General features: G+C 44.4%; 1 protein-coding gene and 1 long non-coding RNA gene across 2 annotated transcripts in view; both read right to left on the bottom strand.

Moving 5' to 3' along the window:
• Nucleotides 1-12,284, bottom strand: part of specc1 (sperm antigen with calponin homology and coiled-coil domains 1) — an 88,774-nt gene that overhangs the window by 31,065 nt on the left and 45,425 nt on the right. The window contains 5 exon segments of the mRNA XM_035433229.1: nucleotides 969-1,069; nucleotides 1,694-1,842; nucleotides 8,869-9,044; nucleotides 9,561-9,634; nucleotides 11,095-11,302. Of these exon segments, the coding sequence (XP_035289120.1) occupies nucleotides 969-1,069; nucleotides 1,694-1,842; nucleotides 8,869-9,044; nucleotides 9,561-9,634; nucleotides 11,095-11,302 (708 nt within the window).
• LOC118235658 lies at nucleotides 3,381-8,384 on the bottom strand. The gene is made up of 2 exons (XR_004766896.1): nucleotides 6,895-8,384; nucleotides 3,381-6,161 (listed from the first exon to the last, which is right to left on the bottom strand). It is a non-coding gene; the product is annotated as an uncharacterized LOC118235658 (long non-coding RNA).

Here is a 12,284-nt window from a genome sequence, read left to right on the forward strand (position 1 = left end):
AAACAACAATAAATTAAAATATAAACAGAAAGAAATGTATTGTTTATACTTAAAAGCCAAAGGTGTATTTGATGGACCATATAAAAAATAAAATAAATAAATAAATAAATAAATAAATAAAATTCAATATAAATGGGAACAGCGATTTCATACACCCCTCCCCAGGTATTCAATATATGGAATTATATATAAAACAACCCTTTAGGTGAGCCTTTCAGTTAAAACTATTGTATTGAGTTTTAGCTACAAAACAAATGTTAAACGTGTAGGGTATTGAGCAATCTCCAAGTGTTGCATATTGTCATGGGGACAGAGAATCATTACCACACATTTTTGGTACTGCCCCACAGTGCCACTTTTCGGACTCAAATCCAAGCTTGGCAAAAAAACAAAAGCAAAAAAACTGAAATATTGAGGCACAAATAGACCCACAGTTTGTTCTCATCTGGAATTTAAGAAATATTAACCAAATGTTTGTGAACATGAACATCCCTATTGATATTTATTTTCAATGCTATTTCAGAAAAGTAATTGGAAATAGAGAATTTTTAATTTAGTGTAAAACACCATAGTGTCATGGATATTTTGGTTGCTCAGGGTAATGATAGATGTAGATTGTATGGTATGAGGTGGGAAAAGCTTAGACAGGTTGAGGAATGGTGATGTCTTCTGAGTCATAAAAAACTATCATGTTTATCCATGAAACAGCTTTTTCAGTGCAGCACCTTACAATACATGGGGACTTATATGTCATTCACTTCACAACAGTACAAGTGTTTGATGTGCGGGCTTTCCTGGGAAACAGCAGCCAATAGCAAAGCGGCAGCGTGAAAGAGCCTGCTGCTGGACGTTAGACGCCCTGAATGCGTTAGCGGCAGCTGGTGAAGAGTGGAAATGAGAAGGCCGCTGGAGAGGGGGAGGTAAGGTGTAGCGCAGGCTGGGAGTGATGGAGGTGGGCGGATGCTCACCTGAATGGGGGAGACGGCGGCGGCGGGGGCGGTGCGGACGGGGATGCCGCTCAGGGGGCTCCTGGGGACGGAGTGCACCTGCACCGTGTGCCCAGGCCCACCTGCGAAACAGGAAGCAGTGACTGCAGGTTCTCATCTTCGCAGCTGAGGCCGATAGCCGACGCTCCAGCACCACAAAAAAACGAGCCTGGCCTTCCTACAACGCTCGGCCTCGCCGGTGACGGTGTCAATGACAGAGACACGCGTCGGGGCTGCGGGATTCTCCCCCGCGTTTCCACGCCGACGGTGTGAAATTGCGCACGTCACGCGACGCTACGCGTGACTCAGTCTCCGTGAAACCGCGCGAACTGCACAAAGGTCAGCCCTCCTTCGTGATTTACCGCGTTGTTTTTCAAACCTTACCTAAAGTTTTTATACACGCAGGCACTCCCAGTACAAAAAACAGAGCCTTTCGCTTTTTTTTGCCCACGATAAGTTAAAACAATCAGCACCTCCCTTCCTGAACCTGCCGTCGATATCTGATCGGATCTGGATCGGGAGTTCAGGGCAGAGGTTCTGCACCGACTCCCGTGCCAGGTCGCCGGTCCTGTCTGGCCCCGGTGGCGGTGATAAATTTTAGCACGGGGCACCCGGTGTACCTCCCTGATACGGACGGCGCAGGAAGCCGCCCGCTATCTAAACATTTTGGGGGGGCCGCCCCCCTGCGGGAAGGACGGGGCGCTCACTCTGCACGGCCGAGTCGAAGGACTTGATGAGGGACTTGACGGTGGCTCCCGGCTCTGCGGCGACGGAGGGCGGGGCCTGGCTCATGGAGATCCCGCACCAGTGGGGGGCGCCGTCCGCGTCCGAGGAGCCCGCCTCCTCGCCCCTGGACCTGGAAGAGCGGGAGGGAGACAGCCGTTCACCCAGGGGCACAAAACTGTGGCGGCTGTTCTTCTGTCCTGCTCTGAGGGCGGAGGCCTCAAACTAACCGACCTGATGACATCACAGGTTTCCTTTATTGACGGTTCACAGATAATACGCTCAATAAACTCACCACATGAAAGTCTGAACAGCGAAATCCGAGAAATCCTTTTTTAAACATTTTAAGTCAAGCTGACTGAGCTCTAAGCTATTTGAGAGCGATCTCCTCTCTGTGAATGAGTCAGGCAAGCATTTTCCAAAATCAAATCGTCTAAGAAAACATTTACAGGTGTCTACAGGATGACTCACTTATGTAACTGTAACACCTCATCACAGATCACGTATCATTGATTTACTGATTTACTCACTCATTGCTCATACCCATTTCTTTAGATTCACTCTAATTTTAAATATACAGTGGTGATAACAAATACAACAAAGAATTGTGAAATTAAAGTACACTAGTTTGCTATTCTTTACATAAAAATACAATAGTCTTTAACAGGGCATTTAAAGTAGTTACCCAGGGAATCATAAACACACGGAAAGTGCTTAGGTGCACCCAACACTTATCCAACACTTTGTTAAAGGCCTCCCTCTGTGTGTGCTTCATCCATCTTAATCCCACCAAACATTTTCCCTGGGCATAGCGCCCAAACGTTTATTGCGCAGCTTAAAATAAATGTCTAAATGTTCAGATATGCCAAGTAACTTTAAACGAACAAGAAATGACAGCTGGCAATGACAGACTTCTGTTAAAAAGGGAGTTCATATTGTTCATATAATACGTATATCTATATCTATATCTATATCTATATCTATATATATATATATATATGTTATATGTATATACATATATATATGCAACACACACACACACACATATATTTATATATATAAATATATATACTGTATATATATATGTATATATATATATAATTTAAAAAAACTTTTTCCAGACAGAGGAAAGCAGAGAGGGCAGCAGACAGAGAAGGGACCACAGTGCAGAGAGCCATCTGGGGGATTGGCATATGCTTTGAGAGGGCCACCCCATGAACTGTCACACGGTCTCCCCAAGTCTCATTCCTTGCGCACTGTATACTATTCAGTCAAGAGTTCCCAAACTGCAGACTGGGACCCAGAAGAGGGGGCTGCGAGAGGGGTTCAGAAAAACCGAAGAGCCGTTACGTCACTGTGCCAGTAAAAGTGCACACGCAGCTGCTCTCACATATACAGTACATTAGCATTAACATTTTTTGTTGAGCTATATCGGAATAAGGAGAAGGTCACACAGAATACAGAATTCTCTCATTGACACGGTCAGTGGCTCAGAATATTCCAGAACCGCTGCTCTCAGTGAAAACCGAAGTGTGAGAGTCTGAGAGATAATACTGATGAGAGAAGGGTGGCATGTTACACGTACAGGAAAGACAAGAGAACCGGCCACTGCTGCCAGTCAGCATACAGCGATCTGTTCGCAAATAAAAGAACAGCCAATCAGACAGCAGATTGAAGACACGTTTATAATTTATTGATTACAGAATGACATAAAAGTTCAAATGAATATACACAAATACACTATTTACATAACAAATTTTTTTTTCCTGATAAACAGCATTGGATAGATCTGTCATGGCTATCAAAGCTCCCTCACACACATTATGACACTTAAATAATTTGTCACATTTTCTGCTGAGTAGTAACCGTTCTAAGGAATTTCATACTTCTTGAAGGAGGAAGAAAGATTTTTTTTGCCAAAAGGTTTTACAGTACTGAACACCAGCAAATATGATTTCTGATTTTAATATTCCTGGCATCTGCACAATTGTATAAGTGCTTTATAGCCTTGACTTTAATTATAACCTGAGATTTATCAAGTGGCAGTATTAGATAATTAGAAACATTTGGTCTCTCCTGAAGCAAGAGTTGGTTCTGTGGTTTAGTGATAGCAATTCAATTGAAACTGGTGAAACAAATGTTTTAATGTTCTCAATATTATAGCATTTTAATACAAATAAATGCATGTAGGGTGGAAAAAAAATAATGCTGCAATGAAATATTGACAGCTTTTTTAACAAGAACTTTAAAGGTTGTAGGCAATGACTGAGTGTCCTTGAAGCACTCAAGGACATGTCCACGTGAGGCAAATGAAACGGCTTATCAATAAGGTATTAACTTATAAATGCAGTTTAGTACATGGTTTACTAATAACCGGCGTGTTCACGGGTGGTCACTGATCTCAACAGTCGTAAAGCTCTGCTGCTGCCAGCCATCACAGCGTTGCGCGCGCCTCTCGGACGCGCAGCCCAGGAGAGCCGCGCTGAGAGAGCGGAGCTATATAACGCACGCGCTGGGGACCCGCGGAAAGCCCGACGGGAATGAGGAACATGCGCGACGTGCGCACTGCGAGAGCGCCGGTGAGTTCCTCAAAAGACTCCGGTGCGTCACTGCGCGTTTTTCCCTGAATCGCATTTGTAATGAAGCACAGTTCAGATGACCTTATGATTATGCTAATACACCGCTAAGTGCATTTATATATGCGTTTCCTGACATCACCATTAGACGTTAACCCTTAGGTTAATGGTCCGATAGAAAGTGAAATTAAATACAGGGAAATGCAAATACGCACAGATACGCAGTACAGACTGAACGGTATTCCCTACAGAAGCTGTGTACGCCGGAGGGTCCCGGCACGATTAACCGGGATGTATGTGTTATATCTGTATTCACAACCATTTTCTCCTGAGGGTAATTTATTCGCGAAACCAACAAAATTAATTCAATGAGACTATCAAATTACTGGTGATAAAACAACAATACTTAAGAATATTGTGTGACGTTAAGACAAGACAGCTGTCACGTTATCATGACACCTGCACGCCAGAATAAGAAAAATATGTTATGCAACCCTGTTTTACATTGTACGCATTAAAGCAAATCTTAGGTCTGGAATTACTGGAATATTCAGGTAGTATATTTCTTTAAAAAATATGGCACTCTCACAAAGACAATTCTAAATAATTAAAGCTTTCCTTCTCTCGTTTATATCTTTGTCCCTGTCTGGGGCAGTTGGCTCAGAATTTTGCTTTAAATGAGTTTATCGCTTGGAGGTACTGTTGGCACACTGCTGAAATACAAACCAAAAAAAGATTTATATTTATCTTTGAGCTTCACATGAGTCTTTCCCTTCATAGATTGCCTCCTCGTCTCAGTTCGTTTGACTTTTTATACTCTATCAACAAAGTTCTAGTACTTGTAAGGAGACATCTGCTTCCCCCAAGCAATTGTACATTTTAACCTAGCCTGTGCCTGATTCTGTAGACTTTTTCTCAAATTGCACCATCTAGTGGTGACACTACAGCAGACACAAGGTGACGTCAGAGAAAAAAGACAGGCACTCTCACTGGAAGAAATAAAATAAAAAATAAAAAACAAGGTGATCAATGAAAATAAATTTCCATTTCTGTGGCATACAAGTTCGGTTCACTTTTTTTCCTAGAGTACATCGCCACACGACTGAGACCTTATTGGTCCTGAAAACACTCGGGTGACTTCAGGTATACGCACATTGAAAAGGCTCCTTTCAAAATAGAACAATAACATCACTGGCTTTTAATCCGCAAATGTAAACATCACCAAACATTTTTTTTAAGAAAAAAAAAAAAAATGCATAAATAAAGAGCACCAAGTGCGTGGGTGCTAGAAAGGAATAAATTGAAGCTGAAAATATTAACACGACAGCATTAATAGTAGCACTGATTCCACCAGTGAAACATGCATCTGTAGTCCTTGGGCACAGATGCATTATGGCAGCAAAATTACACATATAAAAGGGCAACAAAGCATTAGATTTAAAACATAAAGGAACAGAAGCTCAGAAACCCCGTTGATTAAAAAAAAATGAAATAACAAATCAAACAACCGATGTTGAATTTCAGCTTTTTCCTTCTAGTTCCTCAATGTTTTTCATTTCCCATACACTTCTCACCTGCGGCCTTAATTCTGGAAATTCCCCACACAAATATGAAAATATCAATCCCTCAAACATATTTGGTGTAAATATTGATTGAAGCCAAGTGTCTTGGGCCCGTCCTCCAGTCACCATTTAGCCTGGTTCTCCAGATATTTACCTTCAGTGACAAGCATTACTCCTGAAGTACACATTTTCTTTCAACAACATTTTCCCATTCGTAACATAATACTGGTGAAGTCACACTCGTACAGTAATACTGTTTTCTGATATGTCCTGATAGGGCTTTGCAGCACATCTAACCTGAACCAGTGCTGGATCTGAAAAAGAAAATGGAAACATGAGCCTTTGTGAATCAGTGTTTACAGAGAAAAGCCTCTCAACATATTTTACATGCACGGTAATGTCAAGGTATTTTAACAACACGCCCATACAAATGACTTTATTTATGAAAGCTATCAATAAGTAAAGCATAATAATCTGTTCTTTTTCCACCATGCATATCATTAAAGTTAAACAAATACAATCCTGCATGTTTGAACTGTGGTATATATAAGCCGTATCTAAGCTCCTGTATCTGATAAACAATATCCATATATAATATGGCACAGATGCATATGTACAAGGAGATCATTGTAGAAGTTCAAAACATGCAGTGCTTGACAGCTACTCTGGGAAAGGTCGGTGACCGGTCAATTCCGTCTAAAGATGGGTCAGTAAAGCAATTGCTTCACTGGCCAGCAGGTGGCACTAAAAGTGAAATGTGAAATTTAATTGTGCAAAAACAAAACAAAACAAAACCAAAAAAACACAAGCAAAGTGAAACACTGCACCCCCCCCCAAAAGGAAATCACAGCAGCATCAGCGTTGCGTCGACAGCCAATAGCAGGAAAGATCAGACAGAAAGCAGAGGCGATGCAAGGCAGGGAAACGACAGGAGACACTCCTGGGCTCCATGTAGGTGGGCGGCGACAGCATTCGCTAAAAAACGCACTGCGTCTCTCCTGCGTCTACATTGCAGCGTTTCGGTGCGGCTAGCAACAGGGAACTTACCTGCGTTTCATTAAGAGGCGTCACGCCCAGGGGAAAATCCTCTAAAGTTCGCCCTCGGGAGCTCCGGCGGCTGGGGAGGCAGCATATCGGCTAGTCCGTCGCGGGAAAAAAAAAAAAAGTACGCGCCGGTCTTTTCGGATCTAGCGACGGACGAGCGCCGGCTATAGTACCGCGAAAAAGCGCTCCATTGGCTGTACCCTCCAAGGTAAACACCCTTGGCTTTCAGTTGCCGACCAATGGCAACTGTGCGTTTTTTGCTCCGCGCAAGACGGACGCCGTTTGTGCAGCCGCATGCAGGCGCTGCCACACACACAGTACAGCGGGCGGACCACAAAGCTGGCACACAGCAGCCACCACGCCGACGGCGGCGATCGCCAGGGCGGGACCCGGACTTGTGACACGGCACAGCGTTTCTCATCACTTAAACCCGTCTCGTCGTAGAAAGCTATGACAAGAGGAAACCATTCTCACACCCCCCCCCCCCTCCATCCTCTGCCGAAGTCACGTGGTCTCGGCAATGAGGAATTGCTTACGAAAATGGCACCAATGAGTCATCCATCTCACAGAGCCCTGCTGTGCCTTATTTTTAATGTATGGGGTTGTAGGTTGTCATTTTTTACATACAGCACACAATACTTCAACAGTCAGATAAAGCAGAGATCATACAGTAGGGCTACCAAATTACAAGATGGATCCGTCCAGAGAACAAGACTCAGTGGGTATGTTCATTTGTGGGTCCATCTTGACAGTGGGGGGGCCTGTGTATGGCTTGACTGAGGTACAGACCTAGCAAAAAAATATGTAAACTAAAGCAAACGCTCATGGCCTTAAAAAGTTCAGTGAGCTACCCTGTACAGTAAGGTCACAGTGGAGAGTCTGAAAGTGCAGTCTGAAAGTGTGCAGGAGTAGAGAGGGCATCGGAGGGGTTACGGCATGGTAAAGGGAGTGTGTTAGTAGGGTTTGCAAATCCTGATATTTTTTTGTTCCCGAATACAGGGATAAGATGAAGGACGAATCAGAGCATTTGCGAGTTCAAATAACTTCACAAATTGTGTATTATTGCGTATTTAGCAGCGTTTGCTCTGGAGAGCAGCTCTGAAACGCTTAAACCCATTGCCACAAGTGCTGACAGGAACTCATAAATGAAAAACTTTGTTATTACATATAACAATAATGGTAAAATGAAATTTTAAACCAAACTGCTGAGTATCACAATTTTAAAATCAACTTGTGCTGATCTTTTAAATTTTTTTGCTATAGTGAACAAGGAACAAATATTTTCCCATGTAATCCAAAAGATTATTGATTCTGTTCCAAATTTCCCCAATATGACATTTTTTTTCAATGATGCGAGATGGAAAGGATTTTTTTTGTGGGATAGAGCAAACCCTACTAACCAGTCTGGCAGTGTGTGTTAGGAGAGAAGCGATTAGCAGAGTGCTTTGTGTGTGTGCATGTGTGTTCGTGTGTTTGTGTGTATTTGTGTGTGGGTGTGTGCATATGTACAGCATGTGTGTGTGTGTATGTATGTGTGTGTATAGGTGTGTGTGTGTGCGTATGTACAGTTTGTGTGTGCGTGTGTGTGTATTTACAGTATGCGTGTGTGTGTATGTGTGTGTTTGTGCGTGCATGTGTGTGCGTATTTACAGTATGTGTGTGTGTGTGCGTGTGTGCATATTTACAGTATGTGTGTATTTGTGTGTGTGTGTGCGTATTTACAGTATGTGTGTATTTGTGTTTGTGTGTACGTATTTACAGTATGTGTGTATTTGTGCGTATGTGTGTGTACATATTTACAGTATATGTGTATTTGTGTGTGTGTCTGTATTTGTGTGTGTGTATGTATTTACAGTATGTGTGTATTTGTGTGTGTGTCTGTATTTGTGTGTGTGTATGTATTTACAGTATGTGCGTATTTGTGCGTATGTGTAAGTGTTTGTGTGCGTGCTCTCTGGCGCCGCCCTGCTGACGCACCTGCTCCCCTGCAGCTGCTCCAGCTCCCCCGCCAGCTTGGCGCTGTGCTCCTGCTCCTCCTGCAGACGCCGGCGGAGCGCCCGCAGCTCCTGCTGCGCCTCCACCTTGATGTCGTTGGCCACCACCACGGCCGTCTGCAGGTCGGCCTGGAAGCGCAGCCACTCCGCCGTCTCGTCCTGGAAGGTCAGAGGTCACGCCGGGGTCGTCGTCACATGTCTGAACGCTGACTCGTGGGTAATGAATGCCGGGCACCAGGCCATACATTGACTAGTGTTTGAGGACAGCACGTGTTTCTTCAAAATGTCGGTGCACAGGCCCTGTCTTGCTCCCATACTGAAGGGGCTACTCAATACTTCCAGCCTTTTGAAATAAATAAAAAATATTGAGGTTTGAGCTAAAAAAAAAAAAAACGTATCTTTTTTATATACACACAACATTAAGAGCACTGTGGACTCAGAGGCTAAATGCTGCATGAATGAAGAAATCACAAACGCATTTAGTTAAGGGACAATTGTAATGGGAGTGGACTGAGTAGCCTTAGATTTCAGTGAAAAGGTTTTAATCAGTCTTCACCGTCAACACAAGCTGATGACAAGCTGCTGTCAATACAAGTACATATGTATAAACTGGCCTAATATAAAATGTGCTTTGTGTGTGCTTGCGATACAAAGGATCAAGGGGAAGGGTTCTACCTTCATCTGCTTGCTCAGAGCTTTCAGCTGCCTCTCCAGTTCAAACTTCTGCTCCTCCAGCTTCCTGACTTTATCTGCAGGCACACATTTGCGACGCAGTCATGAGGAACACCGTCGTCGGGCCTTATTGCAAGCCGCTGACACAGATCGACAAACAACGATCGCTTATGCTGATAAAAAAAAAAAAAATCTGAGTACTGAACATACCGGCCCAAAATAAGTTTCGAACATTACCCGTTGAGATAGGACAGGGCACTGTGTTGCGCACTTTTGCTGAGTTTGAATGAAATCCGAGCAGCATTTGAATGTTATAAATCTTTGTGATGTGACAGCTATTTCAGTGAAGCAGGGCACTCCCCCTATAAGAGCATCTGTTTCTGTTCAATGTGATTCTTTAGAGGGCTTGATTCTAACAGGCAGTGTGCTGCACTGTCAGTGAGGGGAGGGACAGGCCTGTCGAAAAAGCATTATGTGCACTGGCTGGGGCTTGATGGGATAATTCCTCCTCATAACTGTGTGTATCCACCGCGGCAGACCAGCGGCCAACTCTGCCATGGCTCACGTTTGCTCGTCATTGGTGGGAAGGGCATGGACCAGCGGCTTCTGCGGGCCAGATGTCAGTCCCCCCCCCCCCCCCCCCCCCCCCCCACCACAGCGATGAGGCTCGCCACTGCTAGCTTCTTACTTTGGTGCTCAGCGCGGAAACGAATGGATGTGCGTTTTATTACAGAAAATATCTGTTTCTTCAACTTCAAAGAAGAGATCCAGCCGAAAACATTCTGTTGAAAATGGCTTCCATGGACAAACCATCAAAACGACCCACTCAAAAGTGAATCTGTGACCTGCTTCATATCTGAAAGCAAAATAAAGATCTTTCTACCTGCCCTGAAGAAATACTTGTTGCGACTCATTGTCTTTGTAGCATTGACTTCAGGAAGAAAGTTTAGACTGCAGGCACACCGGGCCATTGAAAGGAGATAACCCCACCCCCCCGGCAGATACTTCAAACAGGATACTTACAAAAATACCCAGAAACTGGTCTGTCCATTACATATTTGAATATTCTGTTCACAAGAAGAAGTCAAACTAATACTAAACAAAGGGGCCTTTAAAGTTTGCCTTTAAACTTGTGTGGTTATACTAACAACAAATCAACCACAAAAAAAAAAATTTTCCTCAGTGTTACATCCTTGTATTTGTCTGCATTTATTTAATCAGGTAAATTGAGTCTATTAGGTAGGTGGTGCAAGGGGTTATGTTTAATGTCACAGCTGAAAGACAGAACCTTCTAAAGCTCATGCTCTCATCACTGCTGGGGCAAGAGATTTATTTCAGCCCAGAAGGACAAGTGGCCCCCATTAGTCATTACTGTCACAGCTGAGAGTCAGGGCCATTAGACAGGCTAGCAACACAAGGTTAAGTGCCACAGGGCTCAGGTTCGGCAGTTTGACCTGAGAGAGGTGCGGGGCGGTGGGGCTGCCGGCTGGGCCTGTGCCTGTGACACTAAAGAGCCGGGGCGCAGGGGGCAGCTTACTCTCCAGGTCCACGATGGTCTGGTTGGTGTGGAGCCGGACGGCCGTGTGCTGCTCCACCTGGTCCTCCAGCTCGAAGATGGTGTCCTTCAGGTCCTTCACCTGCGTCTCCTTCTCCTGGATCCGCTCCTCCAGGCTCTGCACACTGCTGCTGCGGTCCTGCTCCTGCTGCTCGCTGCGCTCCTGCAGCCGCTGGCATTCCGCCTCCGCCTGCTCACACACACACACACACACACACACACACACACACACACACACACACACACACACGCACACACACACACAAACACACGCACGCAAGCACACACACACGCACACACACAAACACATACACGCACACACAGACACACATACACACACACACACACACACACACACACACACACACATACATGCACATGCATACACACACACACACACACACACACACACACGCACACACACACACGCACACACACACACGCACACACACACACACACACACACATACATGCACATGCACACGCATGCATACACACACACACACACACCCACACACAAACACATACACGCACATGCACACGCATGCATACACACACGCGCGTGCACGCACACACACACAGGCATACATGCACACACACCCACGCACATAAACACACACATACCCCAATATGCACACACATTCATTCATGCATCAACACACACAGAAAGAGAAGCATCTCACCACCTGCAGTTCTACAGCAGTTACCCACACCCTGGCTAGCTGCACTCAGGTAATTACACAAAGTACAACATCTGGCCACATGAGTAAAGGGCTATTTCCTGCCTGCCTGAAAAGATTTAATAAAAACAATTTCACAAGACAAAGTACTTATGAGGACTTAGTTTCCACACTGTAGGTCAGGTTACCTATGTCTGGCCAAAAACATAGAAAGGAATATTAATGATAATAAGGTGGCCTCAGGCCACAACACTGGAGTAAACTGCCAACTAGTAACATTCAGACATCACCTGCTACTTCACTCTAACCACACTGTGTGTAACTAAATGCAGCTTAAATCGATGGTAAAATGCAGCATCCCTCCACTGTCAGTGCAGAAAGGGCGAATAAAATGCCCCTGCTAGCACAATCCAACCAAACAGCAGCTATTTCAGCTGCCGGCCAAAACAAGGTTAGTAGAACGAGGGGACATGAATGGAACTTAGCAAAAAG

Source organism: Anguilla anguilla, chromosome 9 (assembly GCF_013347855.1).
Source record: "Anguilla anguilla isolate fAngAng1 chromosome 9, fAngAng1.pri, whole genome shotgun sequence".
NCBI classification, from domain to species: Eukaryota; Metazoa; Chordata; class Actinopteri; order Anguilliformes; family Anguillidae; genus Anguilla; species Anguilla anguilla.